Source organism: Lytechinus variegatus, chromosome 6 (assembly GCF_018143015.1).
Source record: "Lytechinus variegatus isolate NC3 chromosome 6, Lvar_3.0, whole genome shotgun sequence".
Lineage (NCBI taxonomy): Eukaryota > Metazoa > Echinodermata > Echinoidea > Temnopleuroida > Toxopneustidae > Lytechinus > Lytechinus variegatus.
The window spans coordinates 42,413,238-42,438,312 of NC_054745.1; the positions used below are offsets into that span (position 1 = coordinate 42,413,238).

The 25,075-nt window shown below is 35.7% G+C and overlaps 1 protein-coding gene across 1 annotated transcript in view; it reads left to right on the forward strand.

Annotated features, from left to right (window-relative positions):
- The first annotated feature begins 335 nt into the window (after window positions 1–335).
- Window positions 336–25,075, forward strand: part of LOC121417858 (MAM and LDL-receptor class A domain-containing protein 1-like) — a 48,989-nt gene continuing 24,249 nt past the window's right edge. Inside the window, exons 1-16 of the mRNA XM_041611592.1 lie at window positions 336–416; window positions 2,790–2,874; window positions 3,345–3,518; window positions 4,622–4,899; window positions 10,050–10,140; window positions 11,304–11,438; window positions 12,128–12,393; window positions 13,212–13,302; window positions 14,358–14,498; window positions 15,433–15,552; window positions 17,181–17,402; window positions 17,888–18,031; window positions 18,880–19,154; window positions 20,644–20,725; window positions 21,295–21,444; window positions 23,039–23,193. Of these exons, the coding sequence (XP_041467526.1) occupies window positions 336–416; window positions 2,790–2,874; window positions 3,345–3,518; window positions 4,622–4,899; window positions 10,050–10,140; window positions 11,304–11,438; window positions 12,128–12,393; window positions 13,212–13,302; window positions 14,358–14,498; window positions 15,433–15,552; window positions 17,181–17,402; window positions 17,888–18,031; window positions 18,880–19,154; window positions 20,644–20,725; window positions 21,295–21,444; window positions 23,039–23,193 (2,490 nt within the window). The remainder of the gene's footprint in view (window positions 417–2,789; window positions 2,875–3,344; window positions 3,519–4,621; window positions 4,900–10,049; window positions 10,141–11,303; window positions 11,439–12,127; window positions 12,394–13,211; window positions 13,303–14,357; window positions 14,499–15,432; window positions 15,553–17,180; window positions 17,403–17,887; window positions 18,032–18,879; window positions 19,155–20,643; window positions 20,726–21,294; window positions 21,445–23,038; window positions 23,194–25,075) is intronic.

A 25,075-nucleotide genomic window follows, 5' to 3' on the forward strand; every position in this document is an offset into this window, starting at 1 on the left:
TAGTCAATATCAAGAGCGTACCTGTACTCTGAATTTTTCTTAACATCTTTTATTTGTTGATCATACTAAAAGCGAAGATCATGCCTACATGTATTAGTAACAGGGTGGTGATATTAATGATCATTGATACGTTGTTCCATGCAGGCCACTACCTTTTAGTCGACTCTTTAATTCCTTCTGCCATTGGTCTACAAGCACACCTAATGCTTGGTGCCCCCTCACTGACTGGAGTTAAATGTCTTCAGTTCTGGTACATGATGTACGGTTTAAACATGGGACAGCTCCTGGTCTATACTTCCCAAGCCTCAGACCTTGCCAATCGAGACCTGGTTTGGATGCTAGAGGGCCAGCAAAGTCAGTCATCTACTGAATGGAAGCAAGCTTCGGTACCTGTTAATTTTAATCAGGTTGATGATGTAAGTTTTGATATACAGCATACTGTGAAACTTGTCTATAAAGACTTCCCAAGCGAAACCTGTCTGTAAAGATTACCCCAAAGGAAATCTGTTTTGGTGTCGATAAAGACTTCCCGAGAGAAACATGTCTGTAAAGGTTACCCCCAAGGAAATCTGTCTTGGTGTCTATAAAGACATCCCGAGAGAAACCTTTCTGTAAAGATTAGCCCTAAGGAAATCTGTCTTGGTGTCTATAAAGACTTCCTGAGAAAAACCTGTCTGTACAGGTTACCCCAAGGAGATCTTTCTATGAATACTCCCCCAAAAAGAAACAGTGTTAACGGTTTTTATGAGCTGGAAGTCTCTATGGATAGATTCTTGTAATTCAGTCATACTTGTCTGTTGACACCACACAATGGAGACAAGAAATGGATAGTCTTGGCAAGCCCGACAATAAAGAATGCCCAGGAGTGACAAGGAAAGCTTCAGGACCAGTTAATTTCCATTAGATTGATGACATTATTTTAATCCAAAACCATGCAACGAAAATTAGAGAAAGGCCTCCAAGGGAGTCAGTTAAGTAAAGTCATTGTATGATGAAGGGAAAGGATGGGATAATTACAGAATTATTGAGGTATAAAACCAGTAATCATGGTTGAAATCTGCGCATTTCAACTAATCCTCTGGTTTTACAGATTCCATCCTTCAAAACAAAAGTAATGCTAGGTGATCAACCATTTTCTTGTGTAGCCCCCAAGCTTTGGAATAGCTTATCCCTGGAAGTTAGGTAGGCACCATCCGTAAACAACTTTAAATCAGAGCTCAAAATGCATCTATTTAATTAATAACAAGTATTTTATGAGTCCTTTAAAACGCTGTAGAATATATACTTTATGGAATAGTTTTTAGGCTCTATCAGTTAATATATTATTTAAAAGCATTCATATTTTTAGCTCATTGGACTAGCTAATGATTGTTGTTACACCTGTTTTATTGTCTCACCTGCGAAGCAGAGTGAGACTATAGGCGCCGCTTTTCCGACGGCGGCGGCGACGGCGGCGGCGGCGGCGACGGCGGCGGCGACGGCGGCGGCGGCGGCGGCGTCAACATCAAATCTTAACCTGAGGTTAAGTTTTTGAAATGATATCATAACTTAGAAAGTATATGGACCTAGTTCATGAAACTTGGCCATAAGGTCAATCAAGTATTACTGAACATCCTATTAAAGTTTCATGTCACATGACCAAGGTCAAAGGTCATTTAGGGTCAATGAACTTAGACCATGTTGGAGGAATCAACATTGAAATCTTAACCTGAGGTTAAGTTTTTGAAATGTCATCATAACTTAAAAAATATATGGACCTAGTTGATGAAACTTGGACATAAGGTTAATCAAGTATCACTGAACATCCTGCATGAGTTTCACGTCACATGACCAAGGTCAAAGGTCATTTAGGGTCAATGAACTTTGGCCGAATTGGGGATATCTGTTGAATTCCCATCATAACTTTGAAAGTTTATGGATCTGATTCATGAAACTTGGACATAATAGTAATCAAGCATCACTGAATATTTTGTGCAAGTTTCAGGTCTCATGATTAAGGTCAAAGGTCATTTAGGGTCAATGAACTTTGGCCAAATCGGGGGTATCTGTTGAATTACCATCATAACTTTGAAAGTTTATTAGTCTAGTTCATTAAACTTGGACATATGAGTAATCAAATATCACTGAACATCCTGTGCGCGTTTCAGGTCACATGACCAAGGTCAAAGGTCAATGAACTTTGCCGAAGTGGGTGTATCAGTTGAATTACCATCAAAACTTTGAAAGTTTATGGATCTGATTCATGAAACTTGTACATAAGAGTAATCAAGTATCACTGAACATCCTGTGCGAGTTTCAGGTCACATGATCAAGGTCAAAGGTCATGTAAGGTCAATGAACTTTGGCCATGTTGGGGTTTTTTGTTGAATAACCATCATATCTCTGTAAGTTTATTGGTCTAGTTCATAAAAAGTGGACATAAGAGTAACCATGTATCACTGAACATCTTGTGCGAGTTAGAGTAGTATTCAAAGTCAGCACTGCTGCTATATTGAACCGCGTGATGCAGGTGAGACGGCCAGAGGCATTCCACTTGTTAATATTCAACTCAGCCCGCATGTATGCAGTTCGCGTGTTTTGGTTATTGTATTTGAGTTGGTACACAGATGTAGAACAGAATTTATGGTCTACCAATTCAGCTAACCCACTGGTAAAATTTGAAATCCAAAACGTTCATTCTACTTGCCTCCTGAGAAATTTACCATCAAATGTATCGAACAGTCAACGCATCTTTTCAAAATATTTTTTCATTAAAAGTGAGTTCATATTTTTTGTGTTTATCATTAAAGTTATTCCTTGTAGCAGTTCTCGGTTCAACTTCATATTCCAATATTGCTGTAGATGACCTCAACATCTTAAATGGAAATTGTAACTGTAAGTTCAAACTCAGTCATGTTTGCTTCAAACATTCAAACATATTTGCTTCTTTGTAAAAATAGTAATTGCATGTTTTATCTTCATCAATCTGACTCATTCAGCACTTTTCTAAGAGACAGGCAGGTGAAATGTCCTTCCCTGTGCTTGCCGCAAAGCTATGGAATCACCTACCTGCTACTGAAAAGATAGCCTCTGTTGAATTATTAAAGAAAGCTATTAAATCACATCTATTTTGCTAAAAAGGACAATGAACTGCATGGAATAAGCTGACCATTCAGTGTTTAATTATTTTATTTTTATTGTATTATTGTAGCCCAAACATGGAGTTGTATGTGCACAGGGCTTTGTAACCGAAAGGAAAATGTGCTGTATCAAATGACCTGTGATTGGCAAAGACAATATTTTCTTCTGTTAAAACAACTGTCCACTTGCAGTTAACCTGAACTCATATTTTTATCCCTTTATAGTGAACCCTGCAAGTGCCTTGCCAGGATCTACTAATAGCCTACTTGACTGTAATTTTGAGAAGACATTTTGTTACTGGAATCAAGATCCTACTGATGATTACCAGTGGACATTGTGGACTAAAGCGACTGGAACAAATGAAACTGGTCCAAGCTCAGATCCAAACTCGGAAACAGGTTAGAAAACGAGGCGCGATAGCTCAGTCGGTAGAGCGGGGGATCTGGATTGTGGTGGCTTTGGTTTGATTCCCACTTGGTGTGCTAGTACCATTTTGTAAGGCATTGATCCAGATTAACAGGTCCTCGGAGAGGACCTTAAACTGTTTATCCTCTAGTTGCTTGCTTACTGGCCATTCACGCCATCTTAACAATCAGGTAAAAAATCACCACCATTTACCATTTACAGGGTTCAGTTTGGGAGTGAGGACTTTCTTATATCTCGTGGACTAGGGTTAGGTTTACATTTGGCTATGTAAATCAAACTTGGACACAAAGGTTTTTGGTGTAGATATTGGGCCAAGCTCAAGATCGTCATGTTCTGAGAATATCTACTGCAAACTAGCACTATTTCATGACGACTTATGACAGTATACCTGATGATCAATGACTTACTGTTCCAGGGGAGTGGGGCGAGTGGGACTCCGTCTTCACAATTTTTGTACAAAGCTAATACACATTTTAAAAGTTTTTTTTGTATCTCATAATTTTTGTTTGTATGAACACTATCTCCCTGATTGATTTGATTTCTTAGTTTGTTACCTTTACTCTAACCAACAAAGTCAGAGGTTGTCATCACTAAGTGCAGGAAAACATTTAGATAAAATGGTAAATTGCCATCTCATCTACTGCCAACTCATCCACGTACCACATGGTCTATGTTTATTTGGTCTAATGCCATTCTGTCCATCAACATTTCGTCTAACAACCATTTAGTCTAATCATTGCTTCGTCTAATCACATTTCATCTATGACCATTTCGTCTCATGACCAGTTGGTCTATAGCCATTTCATTCATTTTGCACAATTAACACTTAGTCCAGTTAGACCAAATGGCATATGGATTAAATGGATATTGGACCAACTAGCTTATAGATGAAATAGTGAGTAGACAAAGTGGTAATTAGACCATGCGGATAGTGGACAAACTGATAGTAGACCAAATGAGAGCTGAGGAGTTGGCAATTGGACAAATTGGCATGAGAAGAATTGGAAATAGACTGATTAAACATGGTTTGGATTATCATTATCAATATGGTCATGATTTATTTATTTTTTTGTAGGGTGGTACGTGTATGCTGAAGCTGATATGGTGCTTCCTGGTTCCAAGGCTCGTCTCTTGTCTCCTCTGGAACATGAGTCTGCTGACTACACAGAAACCTGTCTTGAATTCTACTATCACATGTTTGGTGCAGACATGGGAAATTTATATGTGTATATAGAGAGGACGGACTTGAATGAGACAGAGATTATTTTTAAAAGAGGTGGATCTGATCAGGGTAATAGCTGGTATGTTGCTCAGGTCAACATCGGTATAGAACCAGGAGTTGGCTTCTATAGGGTGAGTATATAAATAGTACATCATTGAGAGAATGTCACGGATGAGGTGCGCCAGGGGTTCCATGACATTTGCCACATTTGCCATTGCTCTGTTATGAATTTCACACACTAATGAAATATCTAATTTTACTCCGGATTTAACACTATTGACTGACTTCAGGTGCATAGGACTGTGTGTCCCTTCACTCTCCTAGGGGTGATCTTTTTCCATTCAATTCTACCCTGGGCTAGGTCCAGTAGAGGGAATCCCACATCATGTGAATTATTAACTCTTACTGTGCCAGGTCCAATACCCCTCTAGTGCCAGGGATATTCGAGGAATCCTAAATTGACCGAAACGTAAGCAAAGACTGATTTTAAAACGGTCATAACTCTTTACCCGTACGTTGTATAACGAAACCTTCTACACATGAAATGATGCATGATTCATGGACTTTATGATCATGTTATGACCTTCCAAATTTGCGTTTGGAAAAATTGAGAAAAGATGAAATATTTTACATCGTTTTTTTCAATAAGTAAAACCTAGAAAATTATGATTTCATGAACATTTCAAAGAGTAAATAACCCAAGGAATTGTAGAGATACCAAGAAATTAAGAAAATGAAATGAAAGTTCAATGTTTACCCTTTCAAATGACGTATCTATTGATGTAACTGAACAAACAAAAATGTGAAAAATAATGCTCTTTTGAATGAAATACTATTTTGCTATTCAAGTTATTTCCTCTGAAATACGAGAGGGTTTATACACACACAATTGAAACCATCCTTTTCCAAAAAAGGGCATTGTCGTCGATCAAGTGACCAATCACAGCACAGCTGCGATCCCCACGCAAACACACACAATAATATATTAGAGCCATGTATCTTCACAGTGCAGCCAACCGTACCCTTACATTCGTGTAGTCTTCAAAACAAGACCCTTGTTTATTTAGAATGCGCGGTATTCCGCAACAAAATTATTGGTGCAGAGTAAATTATATGTCATTTCTATTCTTGCCAATATTGTCGTAATGCAAAATATGCTTTAGAAAAATCGTAACCTGGATACGATTTGTGGTGTTCGATGCACTCAACTATATACTGTTTTGGATAATGTAGGCGATTTCTATCCAGTGTCGGCAACAAACATTTGCGACCCACTCAACGATCGTTCTATAGCATGAATCAGTGTAAAGTTTGGTCATACTTTGTCAGGGTCTATTCGTCGTACATACGGGCTTTCATACTGTAACAAAGTCATTGCCAGTCACAAGGAGACAAAATATAGAAAACTAAAGATGATATATTGAAATATAGATAAAGAGGGATCGGACAGATTCAATACTAATACCCCTTTCATAAACCTATGCGGATAATTCAATAAAAATTGCGTTCATAAACTCCGGAAATAATCCGCATTATTTTTACGAGCGCCCGTCCTGAAAAAGGAGGATAATCGTCAAGGAAACCGCACACACCCCCTCCGATGCGGTTGCGTTTGAAAAGGGTGACCTTGTGACCGCTCCATGGCAATTACCCGCATTACTTTCGAAATGCGTTTATAAAGTCAAAATCTGGTCCCGATGCTGCTATTATGCCGATAATTGCAGCATCAAAATAATGCAGATAACTCTGGTCCTCTTCCGAATCTACGACCAAATTATGCTGCTATTAGCCGCATAATTGGGTTTATGAAAGGGGTATAACAGGTTTGGGGTGTAAAATCCCACAAAATTATTTGGCGTTCTTAACAAAGTACACAGAACTAGAAGAAAAAAAAATTGTGAATCAAGAAGAGGAAATGCAGATCAGTTACAAACTAAAAATCAATAAAAACTTATAAAATGAAAATAATACCCTTTTCATAAACCTATCCTCCAATTAGCCACCTGTCTGATAGCGACTACACGTTATTGTTCATGCCACCAAGTCATGAACAATAGATGCCCAGACTCCCTTTTATGAGGAATGTCTAATCCGCGCTCCCTCCTGACCTATTATCGAGGAAAGTAATTTAGCACAGGATGTTCATAGAAATCGGGCCACGAGCGCGTCTTTTGATTTGACAATTGAATACTTTCAAAGGTTCCGATACGAACAATAGCTTTTCTTTCTGTTGAGATCAAGATTAAAATTCCTCTGTCGCTTTCCCCAACACCTTCCATTGACTTATTGCCATTAAAATACATAATTTTTATTCAAATATTTGTTTCGACTTTAAGACATTTAGCATCAACAATATGCTTCAAATTTCCTGTAATCTAAATGATGATGATGATGATAGGGATGATGGTAAAGATGTCATGGATAATGTCGAGAATGATAACAAGAAATCAAGGGGGAAACAGCACACCTCCACCACCACGACCACCACAAACACTGGCATCGTTACTTCCACTTATCAAAAGCACAAAGAAAAATAGTTTAAAATAATTAAATCAACTTGTAGCTGAAGCCTATTTTGCATATTTAGAAATAAAGGATAAAGATGAAATTTAAGATTGAAGAAATGTATAGGCTATAATCCTTGACAAATCAAACATACAGAAAATTGAAAGATAAAAGAGGAAAAAGAAATAACGAAGCGATGGGGTGTGAAGGTAGAAATTACTAACAATTTGTAGAAAATTAGATCTTTATCATTTGTTGAACCTTTGTTTATTCAAATAATATGTTTGTAATGGATCATCTATCGGAAAAGTAAGATATTGCTTTCGACAATATCAGAGATTATATTTACTACACCTCTTATTTGTGATATCGATAATTACCCCGTCATTGAAACTATCAATGTAGTAAAAATTAATTTTACTTCCCCTTTCCTGAAAAAAAATGAAATGGACATCATTTGCTGTTCAAATTATATATAAGTGACAGCACTAAACTTCTTTATAACGTGCATTGTCAATATTTTATTCATGCGGTAGGACTTATGCACAATCAACATACTCGATATGTTAGCACATTTAACATTTTCAATTATCAAATTTGCTTGATATATTTTTTTTTTCATTTCGTAGTAATCCAGTTTATGCTACCAGATTTGCCATATAGAAAAATATCGAAATGATAATAATAATCAAAATAACAATAATGATAACAAAAATTATGATAATACTCACATACTAATAATGATAATAATAATAACAATAATAAATGAATAAACAATGAGTGTGGTGATTGCAGTGCGACGAGAGTGGGAAATGACAGCCTTCTTTACTCATATATTCATAACGACAACAATTTTGTGAGAATGCAAAAAACAAAGTATAAAACCTCCCCCCCCCAAAAAAAAAAAAATCTCCCCCAAACCGTGCACATTTGCAGGCACAAAAAAGCCTTGACACAAGAATACTACCATACCGGCCTGCAAAAGACCAAATCGATAGCTCATGAATATTCATGTAACAATAGCGAATGGGCGAGTAGTGCTGGGTGAGGAACATCGTACCGCTCTGTCATTGGTCAATTCCGAGCTGAATGCCTTCGCACACTCGCCTTTGCTCTGCCCATAGAAGTACGTGTATTGCTACACACAACCGTTATATCACACGTTTCTATAGGGGAAATCCTGATTCAGATCGCGGCAATATCCAAAATCAACTCTTCAAAATAATGATGCAAAAATACAATTTTACTCAAAAAATGTCTATGTAAACCACTATTTTTTATGTGATAAAATGAATTGTGAATTCCTTGACAGTATAACAACATAAAATACACAGAATATGGTGCTGATTTCCTGGCTGTAAAATTGGTTAAACAAAAAAAAGTTACTTGGGCACAAATAGCTGCCACCGGCAAGAGTGGCCTATGGTCACAAATAGCTGCCAATGGCGCTTAAAGAGTTAACACTATACCCTACCCTAAACCCAAGCTTAACCATATGTAGGCCAGGGTATGGGGGGGGGGTGGGGACTGCGAGGCACCCCTTTAGATCTCGGCTTTCAAAATGTATTCATCAAATCTAATTTCCTAAATAAAGCTCCAAATGTGCTAATCTTTGGTGTACATGAACAAAATTGCGATGTGAGATCAATTCGTTTTTTTGTATTTCCTTGCTTTGGAGCCTTTAGTTTTTCATTGTTTTTTTCAATGAACTTTGTTGGGTACTCTTGAGATCATAAACCAATGCAAAAATGAATTAATCGAGGCCAGCAATACTAAACATAATTACACTTTTATGATTTTTGTTTGAAAACACAATTCAAATTGACTTTGTACACAAAATCATGTCTCTTTAGCAATTTTGGGTCTGACATGCACCTACAAAATGTTAAGGAATTTGGAACCGTGTTACTGGGCATCATGCATTTGGTCTCAAAAGATGCGCAAGATGTTAAAATGAAAAGTCTGCAACTGGCATAATAAAAAATTCGCGCATAAAAAAAAATTGCACAAAATGTTGAGGGAGACCTCTGTGCATGCCCCCTCCCCCCTGGCCTAGATAGGTTTAAACCTGACATTAAACCCTTTTGCAACCCTATAACCCTACAGCTTAGACAAAATAGTTGCTTGATCAAAGGTTGTGTCACTGCAATTGGAACGATTCTGAAATGCCCTAGCTGTAGCCAAAGGCATTTGAACTGTTAAAAAGATGACAAGTGTGTGTAATAATTCTAATACCAGAGAAAATGACTCATCACCATTATCATGTTACCCTCTTCAGTATTTACTCAAATTCATCAGCTACCACTGTTATTATAATCTCCATCATGATAATTGTAAAAATCTCCTTCATTTTTAACACCCTGACCATTTTATAAAGGTCTAGGAATTAAAGGATGCTTGCTTTTGACCTTTTGACTTTTATTGAATATATTGATTTTTTTTCTGTTTTTTAACCAATTTTTTACTCCATCATTACATGATTTTAAAGTTTGATGCAGTTTTTAATGTATTAGATTATGCATTTTACTCCATATTTTATTGTTAGGTCTACGACAAATCATAGGGTAGACAAATAATATTAGAAAATTTTTACTGTGCATGTTTTGGGTGACATAAATGGTCACCTGAAAGAATAGGTTTTGAGGATTTCAAGTACAGGGCTCACTATCCTTTCCGATATGACATGATTTATTTTGTTAGGGGAAAATTTTCAAATTCATATAAACCACATTGTCAACAATAATAATTTTTTCCCTTTTTTCATTTCCTTTTACAGCTTATTTTTGAAGCAGTACGAGGTGGTTCTATATACAGTGATATTGCCATCGATGAGATTAAATATCATAATGGAACATGCCCACCTCTTAGTAAGTATTTAGAAAATGATTGTCATGAATTAATCATAAGGTACGATACAATAATGACCCCCTTATATCCCTTATAAAGATAAAAAACCCTAGTATTGTTAAGCCTTTTTAGCAAGCTTCATGCTTGGTATTTTTCTTTCATGTACATCCATCATTTGATCATGATGAAAGTAAAATACACTGAGGGGGAATTCTTGTTGAATGACAAGGCTATTGTTGGCAGTATATAAGACTTGCACAGAGCTGCCAAGTAGTACGATTTTTCCGTATTTCATACGGAAATCAATTTAAAATACGGCAGTACGCTTTTTCATGATAAAATACGGGAAAAAACAAATTAGAGAAGAAAAGGTATTCCGTGTGTTGCTGCCCTCTACGTTCAATGAGTTATGCTTTCCGATTAGAATTTTCGATATCCTGGCGAATCAATGTGGGTGACAAGTTCCGAGCGCGCGCACGTAGTTTTCAAGCGCAAAGCAGCGGCTCAAATCGCGATATTTTGCGACTGGTAAATACGTCTGTAAGGATGATGACGTCATCCAAGATGGCAACTTACGTTGACCGACGGAAGGATCGAAGATGACGATGTTTCGATCATAATTTGAAACGAATTAGCCGTAACTGCGGTCTAAGGTACGATATTTCTGAATTTCATACATTTTTCCGTAAATATGGATGCAATTTCTTTTTCATAATGTGATATTCTATGATTTTATGTGCAAAAAACGATCGAAAAAACCAGGTTTCCGTCGAATGTTAGGTCTAACGTTACTGCTAATACGTTGTCTGTACGTACGGGCCTCCAAATTCTTCAGTCTATGTATTGGTGAGTGAGCCAACGCAGTTCAGTGGAACAACCAAAATCTAGACTGAAGCTTTCGGTCTCGTGTGCGACGGTGTGGGGCGCAAAATAATGTTAGAAGTGATCGAACTTTGCCATTATGCATGCATATTTATCTCATGGTAAAAATACGGATTTTTTTGTTAAAATACTGATTTTGGGGGATAAGAATACTGAAAATGCAAAATACAACTTGGTAGCTCTGCTTGCATTGAATGAAATCAGCAAAAAGGTCGAGTGCATGCTACCAGTTATCAGAATTGATTAAAGTAGAACTGTAATGAAAATAAATGCTTCATGTTATTGTCTCTTACCCTGCTAGAAACTTGTGGATTTGAGTCAAACTTAATGTGTGGTTGGAAGAATGAGATCTTATATGATATGTTTGACTGGTCTAGAAACACAGCCTCTTCCTTACGACCAGATCTTGGGGACCATACCAATGGTGTTCCATCTGGTAAGTGACATCACTAATGCCTTACTACTCTAAGAATCCCACCGCTGCCACCATTTCTCACGTTGTTTTACTGTGGTCAGAATGATGTCATTTGTCCAAGTTCGTACTACGTCTTTTATCAAGAATCTCACCACAAAGGCTCTGTATATCTGTACATCTTTTCATAGTGGCTTTCCCAGACTCACTATAATTTTGTCTGACAAAATGTGAGGATTGGTGATGGATTATCACTTGTGTGATCCAAGTGGGAATTTGACAGGGTGCCTACAGCATCTTACAAAAAAGACAGGGTGGCATTTTCCCCCAGGAAACCTCCATGCATTTTTTTCATCACTGAATACTAACAGATCATAATTGACAACACAATTTGGCTGTGCGAAAGACACAGTTAAGTGTTGTTACAGGAATCCCACTATAATAACATTTTGTCACTTTTCTGCATCCCCGCTATCTCGCCTAGTATGAAATGTAAAATTAGCAATTAAAAACTTTTGTTGGATTCCTACGAGAGTAGGGCTATATTTGAGTAGAGTCATGCTTTAGAAGACCATTGCTTCACAGCATCTGTAAATTAAATTTGAATTTTTTAACAAACATATTTGATATTGAAATCAAATAACTGTCTTGCAACCCACCCCAACTTTTATACCCATAAATTAACAGTATAAATCATCTGTTTCTTGTGTCAGGATACCTGATATATGCCAACCAAGGAATTCCACGGGTTCCAGGAGACTATGCAACCTTGCTCAGTCCCACATACTCTGCTACAGCCACAGGAGATTGTTTCTCTTTCTGGTATCACATCCATGGAGACAGTGATGTGGGTAGACTTCGTGTGTATGAAAGGATAGATGGAAACCTTGAAGGTCCATATTGGAGTTCAACCGGTGTGAATGAAGGGGATAACTGGTGGAAAGCATCAGTCACACTCAAATCAAAGTCTTCATTTCAGGTATCATTCTCCTTTTGGTACCCATCTAGCATCTTTTCTTTCAAGCTGTTACATAGCAGCCCCGTGGGGGGGGGGGGGGCACTTCCATTCACGAGTGGATACCATGCGCGACCATGGGGTCTCGAAAAGCACCCTAAACACGTAATTTCCATATTCTGAAAATGCACCCCTTAACAAGTACTGGCGTGTGGAACCCTACCCTTAACAAGTATTGGAAACAAAACGATACTCTTGGCAAATATTACCTGAAATGAACCCCTAAACAAGTACAGGAATGTTTTATTGTTACAGGTCCTTCGGTCGTCGGCTTTACCTTATTTGGTTTAGTACGACCCCACGTCCTTCTACACCTCGCGCAAATCGGACTCTAAACACGAAGTGTTGGGGCAAAAAGGACATCCTTTATAAAACATTTTAATTTTTTTTATCATCCTCGCAAATTCGACCCTAAACACGTAATATTCCTAGCAAAATGTTTTTGACACCATTATCACGTTACATACGTGCCCTATCGTGAAAAAGACATCCTTTTTACGTGTTTTTTGGTCGCGCATGGTATCCACTCGTCAATGTAAGTGGCCCCCCCGGGATAGCAGCCTCCTAATTGATTTTTGAAAATGTGTTATTCAATAATAAATCTTATTTGTATAGTGCTTTACAATTATGTCATTAGAATCCAGTACTATAAAATGATGCACTTTTTTATCTTACGTTGATGACCATCAAATACCTCAAATCATTCAATACTGGATCCACTCATAGGTTCTAAGCAGAAATGTCTTCATTATTCATTTTGTGATGTCATCCTTTATTCTCAGATTGCTGTGGTAGGTGATGTCGGGAATGACCCCAATTCTGAGCTGGCTATTGATGATTTCAAAGTTGAAGAGCAGCCCTGTGCACCCAGGGGTAAGCTTTACTTTTTGCAGGAATGATAAAAGTATTTTGTCAAAACATATCATTTATGCTGACACTTTAGTATTGCATTTTATGTGTTTGAATTATGTAAACTAATAGAATACTCAATGTTCTACAGTTAAAGTTATGGTGTACTTTTCTGTCTGTGAGAGGACCATTTAGACCATTCTCTTTTTTTTCCAAGAATCTGATGACTTACATTTTCTTACACCAGGAACCTATTTATTATCTACGTGAAGAGGGGTAAATGTGTCTTTTCAAAGGATATACCGCAGCTGTAACCCTGAGAGTAAAGGAATTGAACAACTGCTTAACTCCTTAGAAAAAAACCAGTCAAAATTAAAGAGGGCAGCTCAGAAAGGGTGTATTTTAGAAATTATAGCAGAAGTGGTAGCATCGTATCGTCTGAAAATAGTCTCCAAAATCCTGTCAAGAACTCATACTAGGCAAAAAGAAGGTTACCACTTATATCGGATTCTCATCTCAAGCTAACATTGAACTGTTAAAAAACTGTCACTGTAACAAAAATATTACATTTGAGGTAAGAGGTCTAACCCCATTGCTTACTGGAACCAGGTAATCCCTGTACAAAACCTATGGTGGTTGAAGAATTAAGTAATCAAAGGGTTTACAGCTGAAGGCCACCGCACACCTTATGACTGCTCACGATCCAATTTTGGAACAAATCGCATTTTGCTCATTTTCTGAAAATGTGAATGGAACATATAATTTTATTTGTGGTTAAAATCAATTGAAAAAATACTAGTATGTCATTTTGAAAGATTGTAAGCCTTTATTTTGGAGTCTCGATAGTAGCATCAAATTCTACTAGGTTTTATTCCAAAATTGAGTCGCAGACCAATCGTAAGGTGTGCTGTCGCTTTATACAATGTGTATGTTTTGTTGTAGGTTTATGTAGCTTTGGGAAGAATTACTGTACTTTGAGCTACAATGTTATGCTACAAGGTAATCGCTGTTCGAAACCTATGTGGGTTGCATTAGTTAAGCAGTAAATGGGTTAAAAGTCTAGTTATGTTTTATTGTAGGTTCCTGTGACTTTGAGAAGGATTATTGTACTTGGTTGAATGCTGTAACTGGTGATGATGATGATTGGGTGAGACTCAATGGGGCTACTACCGGTGGTGGAACAGGTCCAGTCAAGGACCACACCTTGGGGGCAATGTTGGGTAAGTTACAGATCTCATGCTCTCTTAAGTGGATCCAGATTTCATAAAGGGGAAATTTATATACAATTCATCTGATTAAAAAAGGCATTTTCACTTGAGGAAGAGGGTGCACTTCTCACATAATTGGGGCATTGTCATGGGATGTTATCATTCTTTGCTATTATGTTCTTTATTTATGCTCCTTGGGCTTAGCATGTATGCATATGTGTATATTTATCTCCTGCTTTTACACTTTTTGTTTGTATGTTTTCTTGTTTCAAGGGCTTGTTTATAAGCAGATCCCTGCTTCTTTAAGATCCACACCAATAGCTTCTTGTACTTACAATGTCATGTAGTACATGTGTTACTACATATATGTTATTCTGTATTTTTATAATTCTTTACATAATAGATTGAATTGAGTATTAAGGGTGTGTTTATGCTTCCACTGCCAGGACAGAATCAGCGATTTCAAACGTCTATTCAAAACGCCGATCGTAAACGTGTTTCTGGGAGTGCTGTTTATGCTTAACTTTTCAGAGCAAATCATGATCTCCAGCTGGCTTCGCATCGTAAAGCGAGGTCAAATTGGGTGCACCTGTTTTCGAAAGTTTTTTTTCCGATTGTTGTTATTACATAGAGATAACGAGGAGCAATACGACTGTATTTGCCCGCGGATTTTCATCTCACCGGAAGCATGTACTAAATGACGTCATTTAAACACGTTTACGATCGTGGTTCTGTTTATACTTCCCCAGAAAGCCTGATTCTGGTCAAACAACGTTTACAAACGCACATTTTTGTGAGTTTACGATCGGCGTTTTGAAACAGCGTTTAAATGAAAGTAAGCATGGACTTAACCGTGTTTTGGACTAATCACGTTTGGAAACGCTGATTCTCGCCTGAAAAGTGGAAGCATAAACACGGCCTAAGATTGTTTTGATTGCTTTTACAGGTTCCTTCTTGTACACTGACTCTGTTGTAATTGCTGCTGGTGAGAAGGCATGGTTATTGAGTGAGGTTTATCAAGCTGGAGATGCTTGCTTCTCATTCTGGATTCATATGAATGGTCCGGGTAGGTCCAAATTCCTTTAATAACTTATGATTGGTTGCTAAGATCACATGACCGGTCATTTATTGGAACAGGGTAATTAATTTCACTAATGACTGATACAATTGACTAGTTCTATTGACCAGTCATGATTTGATATTAACTTGCTTTATCAAGTTCAAGTTAAAAGTTATTACAAAAAAAATCAGATATAAAAGTACAAATCAATGGACAGATAATACAAAAAGATATATATGAGAGATATTTGAGGACCACTAAAAAGGCAGAGCTTGATATTGGGGCCCTACAATAAATGGGGTGTAAACACTGAAGGAACATGCTGTACATAATAATAATAAGATACAGATATGTAAAAAACAGATAAGAAAAACAAATATGCAACACTTACTCATTCTCACACACACACACACTTCTAGGCTGGCTAGCTAAGTAATCACTCATAGTTTTATAGAACAACAATTTCTATTGTCATATAGTGGTTTTATATTTCTTTGAAACAGTGATTTGTGTAGAATTTATGCTTTAATTATGCTTGATGTGGCATGCATATTGCGAGAGATTCCAGTTAAGTATGCAATGTATTGTCTTGGGAAACTAGATTAATGCCATTTACTATCATGATCTGAGCTTTCATGAGCAAAACTTTAATGTAATTCAATGTGAATACTTCTGCTCTAACCTTACTTAGAATGATGACCAAAACACAGTCGTTTATTATTCCTTCTATTAAAGTTACCCTTCAGTTTAAGTATGTAGCTATTTAATCAATTCTGTATAAACTCAAATTCAGAATTCTTAAAATTTTCAGCCATCATGCAGGGTTGATAGTGCTTGGAAATGAAATATCTTTAATCTTCAATTGGGGTATTTGGATATTAATTATAGTAATGATAATAATAACAATGAAATGTGATTTTCTAAGGTGCCAAATCTGTTTAAATCTAAATGCTTGCAGTTCAGGAACTGAGCCCTGATCATCTCCCAAAGGAGGGTTTGACATAATGTATAAGTCAGAAAATAAATCTGTTTTAGGCCTGCCATAAGATTTGGATATTGATCAATGATTGCAAACAACTATACTTACTATCATGAATTGCTTTATAATGCCAAGTATTATTTTGACAACTTTCTTATATGTCACCCAATGTTCAAAATTTCATTAAGCCATTTTCCTGCTCAAAAATTTCTAATGTAATACTGTGAACAGCTTTGTATTAATTGATTAATGATTTTTGTTTTCATTGCACTTGCTTTTATTTCATTAGTATTTCCTTTTGAGTGATTTGTGGCAAATATTGATTACAGTAATATATTTACTATTTTCAACAGAAACAATGAATTTATGAAACAAGTCTCTTCACAATTTGTTAAACTTTAATCGCCTTGTCTTTTTATCTGATCTGTCTACATCGACTCAATGTTATTATCATGTCATCGATTTTTCCTGAGTCTACGAGGTCCAATACATGTATTATTTTCAATTTGTATTTTCTTTTTGATATATATGTGAACCATTGGTAAACACATTTTTTCAGCCATATTCTGCCAAATGCGTATTGATTTTGGAATGAATAAACTATTAATGTATATATATAAATATAAATATATATATATATATATGATGCTTTCAGGTAATAAGACTTTGAATCTCTACACTGAGGACCAGTCTAACTATGTGAAGGACCTCACTTGGACCAGGTCTGGGAACTTAAGTGATCATTGGGTCCAAGGCCTAGTCTCACTCTCAAATCCTGATGTATATAGGATCATCATAGAAGCTGTGTATGATGATGACAATGATGGCAGTATAGCTCTAGATGATACAATGCTTGCTGAGGGCGGACTCTGTACTGGTGAGATCTTTCTCTCTCCTCATGTAGTATTTGTTTATAATTATCTGTTTCTTTATTCATTCATTATTTTATATTTCAGGTTTTTATTTATTCATTCATTCATTAATCAATTCATTTATTTGTAAATTGATCATTCGTTGATTCTCTTCAGTTTTCATTGCTTTTCTAATGTAGGTATATATTTTATTATACCCTGGCAATCAAAGTTTGAAGGGGGTGTAAAAGCAGCTTTAGAGCATTTATCTTTCAAATTTAGGGATTGGGTATCACAAAGCTAAAGATAAATTTTTTATCCTGAAATTTTCATGCCAGGCCATGCTTTAATATAAGTTTTATATCAAATGAAAAAACAAAAGCATTCCGATATTTTATTTTTTATCAGGCATCTGATCACAATAGATTTTCATGTAAAATCATTTTTTCCCTGTCACACACATTTCCATTATATAACATTCAATTACAATATTTATTGTGTTGATTTGCAGAGAGTAGTGTAGCTAATTGTGATTTTGAAGATGATATGTGCGGCTATGAGCAAGCAGATGATGATGATTTTGATTGGACGAGGAACCAAGGGAGGACACCTTCAGATAACACAGGACCTACCTATGATCATACTACCATGACCTGTAAGTTTATATACATGTATGGCAACAGGGAATTGTTTCAAGTATTTGATCCCTTTTATTCTTCAAATTGGCAACAAATTCATTTTTACTTTTCATGTCCATTAATGTCTCATGGGCTGTATGTAGCCATACAATAGAAAAGATTAATATTATCCTCTGTTTGCTGAAATAAGAATCGCATTGTATTTCTCTCTTGATAAATCCCTTTTGTACAACATTTGATCAATCTTGCATCTTTGGTTGATTCTGAATACATTTTGCCAAAGTTATTCCTTTTTTATGAATATAATTCTTCGATATTTATATTTTTTTTGTTTACTTCTGCAATTATATCATTCGTATATAATACATTTTCCATAACATAGCAAACATAATATATTGAGAACTTTTTTTGGCATGAATCATAACTAAATGTACTAAAATTATCATTACAAACAAAACTGATCTCATACCAAATTAGTTAACATTTACAATTTGCAGGAGAAGGATTGTCATCATAAGCAGATTGCTTGAAAAAAATGACAATATTTATTTATATGAAAACAAATTCACTTGAACCTAAAAGAAGTGTCACACATGTACATTTTAACAAGCATACATGTATGCCAAAATGTGGCGAACCTTTACCTATTTATATTGCATTCCACCATGCTTGATATTAAGAAATGCATTTTATTTACACCGAAATACCAACAATTCAAATTGATGGAGAATTATTTGTGTAAAAAATGTTATTCTTTGTATCATTGGGATTAAGAATGGCTTGCCTGGCCTTTGTATATCAGCATACACTGGCAAATACATTATCTGTAGGACAACATTTGATTTTCTTTTTTAATTCTTTGTAGCTGAGGGTTGGTATATGTACATGGAGTCATCAAGTCCTTACCTACAAGGAATGGAAACCCGTCTCATGAGCCAAATCATTGATCTGACCACTAGACTATGTCTTCATTTCTGGTATCATATGTTTGGACGTGATGTGGGGACATTGAATGTCCTTACTCTTCGTGAGTCAGCTAAACCACCAGACATTGGGTCAGTTGTGTGGACTCGCAGCGGTCAAGTGGGTGACCAATGGATGGCAGGGACTCTAGTCGTTGGAGAACCAGAGTCATTCAGGGTAGGTGCAACTTTAGCCATCTGGAAATCAAGTTTTATTTGCCAATCTTTCAGGAATAAACTCCTGAAGTTAGAGATTCTCAGCTTTCTAATTTTATATGACTAATCCCAATTCCTACACAATTTAATGAGAAATCAATAACCCTGATAAATAGCCTTTAAGTTTGGAACAAATCGTTTTGACTTTGTAAAGATTCTCTGATTGTTTTTAGAATCAAAATATTCATAAGCAATGTTAACCTTTCTAGTCATTACTATATAATCTGGTATGTTGTTCTAAATAGTTCACTAACAAGATGTGAGATTTTTATATCTATTCTATCAGTGAAATGCCTTTTTTTTATTATAAAAAAAATCAGCAGCTATTATGTGGAATGGAATAACCACTCCCTATTACACGTATGTATTCATTCATTTGAAAATATAAAAAATTATTTAATTACTTGTAAAGCATGGATATGCTGTACTTGATACTTGGTATCATATTATTACCCTGGCTGTAGCTGAGCCACCTTTAGGTACAAAACCACTCAAGAAACAAATCGTACATGTACTTTCGTGCCACCTGTGTTGAGCGCAGCACTTATTTCTTGCAATGTGAAATCACAGTCTAGAGAAGGATTTGAACCAATGACCCTTCGAAAGACATTAGCAAGAACCACTACACCATGACAAATCCATGTATGATGTTTGTTAGCGTGTAAAGAAATATTACTTCCTTCTAGTATTCTGTTCATTAATGCGATTTTAATCTGATGAGTGAATGTAAAAAAGATTAATCTTAATCAGACGTTTTCAGGATAAATGCACCATGCAAAATTTTGAACCCTGTCTTTTGCTGACTACTTTTACGAATTTTGCAACATTTCGTAAGTGCATGCAGACCCAAAAGTTCCCCAAAACATTAATTTGTGTACAAATCTAATGGATATAGTGTTTATAGTCAAAATTCATATTGTATCCTTATTTCTCCTTTTACTGATTAAACTAAATTAATTTCTTCTTTCTTAGGGTAAAATTAAAGTCCCAAATAGTTTTCATAAAAAACAAATAAAAAAAAGTTGAACAAAAATGAAAGGAGTAGGAAATTTAGAAAACAATATCATTCATTAGAAAATAATTATGATATTGAATATATTTCAATTTGAATCCTATACATAGTGAAGAAAGAATTAGCATTTACAGGCCTTATTTAGTTAATGAGAACAAAGTTTTGATTTACGCATAAATTAGCATAATTAATTAGAAATGAGATTTTTCAAAGACTTTGATCGTACAGTTTAGGAGATCATGCCGTGGGCAACAGTTGTGCAGATTTTTGTTGCAATCACATGATCGATGGCCGAGTTTATAAGGGGAGAGGGGTGGTGAATCAGCCTCTGTCAGTCTTTTTAGGGTTCAGTAGGCCTATGTCCATTAAATAAGGCTATTCTACCATGTATGTATTTGTTTATAATTGGCCGATTTTTCTATATCTATGTGTATATTAGTTGGTGTTCCAAGGAGTTGTATCTGGTTACGAGGGTGATATAGCCATTGATGATATCAGCATGTATTCAGGAGATTGCCAAAGTAAGTATACCATACTCCAAGAAATAAGAACCCCTATACAATGTATCTCATAAAAAACATACAGGTATTCTACCTGTATGTTGAATTGTTAGGTATCTTGGGCATCTTGACACAAGTTAGAAGCATACAGTCATTCAAAATTATATGCTCAGTGATTGCAGATGTGAAATATTTGATAAAGCCATATTGAATTTTATATCAGAAAGACAAGCAAACACTGCAGAAGATAGATAAACATGAGATCAACTCTGTGAACTGGTTTAATTTTTGTTAGATTGGCAGATTATTATCTGGTTCACTGTTTATTAGAATTTCATATCAATCCAACTCAATTCAATTCTCTTTTTTCTTTCAGTTGTCTCATATTTAAAAATGTAAATTATACCATCGTTGTAAATATGAGAGTCATACTTGGATTGTACAATGTACATTTATATATTATAAAACATTGAAATTTTACTTTGTTGTATTTTTCGTAATTTATTTTTATTTTGCCTGAAGATTTTGTTTTCTGTCAAAATCTGTATTGTGGAAAAATATTGAGTTTTTTGTTGTTTGTTATTTGATAGGAACATTGAGTTGTGAGTTTGAGGATCCACAGATCTGTGGTTACGTTCAAGACTCTATCACCGACGATTTTGATTGGACGTTCTGGTCTGGAGATACGCCCACTTCATACACAGGACCCTCTGTCGATGTCACATATGGAACAAGCTTTGGTAAGGTCAGGCTCTCTTAAGTTTAGATAAGGAGCGGATTTGTTTCTGCCAACTGGGCGTTGTGGTTTGCGCCTGTAATCCAAGCTATGTGGGGAAGTTACAAATTGATGCAGAGGTGATGTTAAAGTTCGGTCCCAGACGTAAATAAGCATATCTGATTAAAACACTTGTGACAAGACTCAAATACACACACACTTTGTTTCTGCCACTAAATAGTTTTACTGAATGTGCTAAAATCCACTGCAAAGTATATTTTGAAAAGTTAACGTGATAGCTGTTTGATGAACACCATTTGGTATTTATTTCTCTAATTTGATTGAAAATGTATATTTCAATGACATTTACTGCAAGTTATGTGAGATTATGAGTTAAGCGAGACCTCGGGAGCATTTTATGAATGGACTTGTCTGACATTCTATTTCACAAGTCCCATTTTATCCCACAGTTGCCATAGTAACGGTGCTTCTCAGTCAATCAAAATCAAGGAAAGTTGTCGGATCTGACAACTAGAACAAAAAAAAGTTGATGACATGCCCCCCCCTGGAATCATTCATTGCATTCATGCCCTACTTTGATGGAAATCAAATTTCACATCGTAACATACATGTAGAATATCTCCCAATTATTCAAGAATAAAAATATACCACATGATAAAATGATATCAAGTTAATCTGGAGAACCAACCCATTCAGGATGTACAGTGTAAGACAGTTTTGATTGTTCTATCTGTTACTATATGTATATACAGTGCGTCCCAGAAAAAACGAAACCGAGATTTAGCGATCATTTATCATTACTTAATCATAAATAAAATAGACATATGACCTACCAATTTAAAGCTTAGAATCTCCTCTTTCATCTGATATTACTTAGATTATTTCTCATTCACGCATGAGTGAGCAAATGCAATTTGAAGAAAGGATATCAAAAACTTATTTTGCGGGGGGTATCTGGGTTTCAAAAAGAAAACCTCATTTTTGAAAGGTTCAATATCTCCTCTTTAATTTGATACCTAAATTACAGAAAATGGTCCCGAAATAACAAAGTTCTGGTCATTTGAAATAAGGCTTGAATTTCAATAATTTCATAAAATGAAGAGGTTCTCCAGGCTGGCTTTCAAACTCTCTCGATACTCTGTTTTGTTGACGATCAGCCATGCATTAAATCTTTTGTTCACCATGCGAAAGCTTCTGTGGGAAACCGGTGAAAACACGTTTATCTCATGAAATTATGGAAATACAAGCCTTATTTCAAATGACCAGAACTTTTCATTTCTTGACCATTTTCTGTAATTTTGGTACCAAATTAAAGAGCAGATATTGAACTTTTCAGAAATGTGGTTTTCTTTTTGAAACCCAGATACCCCCGCCAAATGAGTTTTGGTATCCTTTCTTCAAATTGTTTTTGCTCACTCATGCGTGAATAAGAAATAACCTGAGTAATATCAGATGAAAGAGGAGATTCTAAGCTTTAAGTCGGTAGGTCATTTGTCTATTCTATTTATGATTAAGTTATGATAAATGATCGCTAAATCTCGGTTTCGTTTATTCTGGGACGCACTGTATATATATCTCCTTGGGTTTATATTTTGCAGGTCATTATATGTACACTGAGTTATCTGGAAGACATAGTGTGGGTGCGTCTGCAAAGCTGTTAAGTCCTCATGTTTCCATGGAAACCACCCAAACGGTCTGTTGGAGGTATTATTACCATATGTTTGGTCGAGATGCCGGAGCGTTTACAGTTGCAGTAAGTATTTACATGTTCTCAATCCATAGCTCAGTTGGTAGAGCGGGGGATTCGTATTCCGGTGACCCGGGTTCGATTCTTATTTGGTGCGCTAGTGCCCTTTGGTAAGGCATTAATCCTCAGTACCAGGTCCTTTGGAGAGGACCTTAAGCCGTCGGTCCTCTGGTTGCTTGCTTACAAGCATTCTTGCTTTCTTAGCAATCAGGTAAAAAATCACCACCAACCACTACACCATTTTGTTCTTGATATGGAAACACATATTTTATTGGTCGAAATGAAATAAGTGGAGCATCAGATTGATGTAGATGTATCCCTTAAATCGATCAACCTCCTGGTTATGAGATAGACAATTTACCAACTGAGCCAGTACATCTGTAAGATAATGTTTACCTATTAATAGAGGAGCTGATTTTTATAAATGATTGACTATTTTGAAAGATCTTAAAAAATTAATCCTGTCATCAATTTGCTAAGATTTTGGGCCCTATTTCTTATCTGGATACTGCCAGTATTTTATCATTGTTTTTAAAATCTGTAAAACTGGATTCATTAATAAGGGTTCACTTAATTGTTTCATTTTTGTACAAGGTGTTGTTACGATACTGCAACAAATAACAAACAAGATTTTAAAATATAAAGTTAAAATTTTCCTTTTTTTTTATTACAGGAAATAATTATACATAAATAAAACAAATAATGATCTTACATAAATCTCTTGAAGTGTCCGATGTAAAATCCCGAAGTAATGATACTATATCCAAGTAATAATCCAAATGATAAAATCCCAGTTGACTGGCGAAAATTCACAATGATGGTGATGATGAAACTGATGTTGAAGTCCGATGAATAATAACAGTCACTGTAACGAGTTGAAATGTCCGTGAAGACGATGTTGATGATGATTAACAGTCAATTTCAGCAATCCATGGGTTGAAACGTGTTCATTGAACAGGTTGATGATGTTGATGAGAACTGATAATTTCTCTCTCAAAATAACTGCAAACAGTTCATTGATGCATAAACTGCTCTGATCTGATCTGGTGAAGTGATCTCATATGATGTGATGATCAAGTGATCTAATATGATGTGATGTGATCTCCTGCTCTCATATGATGTGATGATCATCTTGAAAAATCTGCAGCTTTATACTAATTACAAGTGTTCTAGATCATTCTCAAATTTCAACTAATCTACAAGCTTCTAGAATTCACTCTTCTGGAAGCTTCTTTATTTCTAAAACATTCTTGAATGACCTCATTGAAATCAACATGGGTAAACAAAATACCTAAGCCTATTCATTTCCACTACCAATACAATTCTATTGTTTGGCTTTTCCTTATTCAACAATAAAACTCCTTGGCCTTTAAATAGGCAAGGCCTGCATAATAAAAAGACATTCTTGAATGTTCTTTACAATTCTTGGCTATCCTTAAAGGGAAATAACTAATAGATGAATGTAATTGCTTTTAAAATTCTTTTACAATTATTCATATATGTAACACCTCCCCCACCAGGGAAAAGAAAGCTTTACCGTAGTAAAGGTTTCTTTAAGATTACTTTTTCTTTTAACTGTTCAAACTCATCTTGATAAATTGTTTACAGTTATCGTGTACAAAGATATAGTACTTAACGAACATGTTAAAATAAATGAACATCAAAGATGTTTTCTTCAAATGACACACTTGGTCAAAATCATGAATAATTTCACTTTTTATACTCTTGATAGAGCATCAGCAATTACATTATTCTTTCCCTTTATGTGTACAATTTTCAAAGGGAATGGTTGGAGCATTAGGCTCCATCTATACAGTCTTTGATTCTTTGTTTTAAATTTCTCCCAAAACACAAGAGGATTGTGATCTGTATAGACTGTAATCTCTCC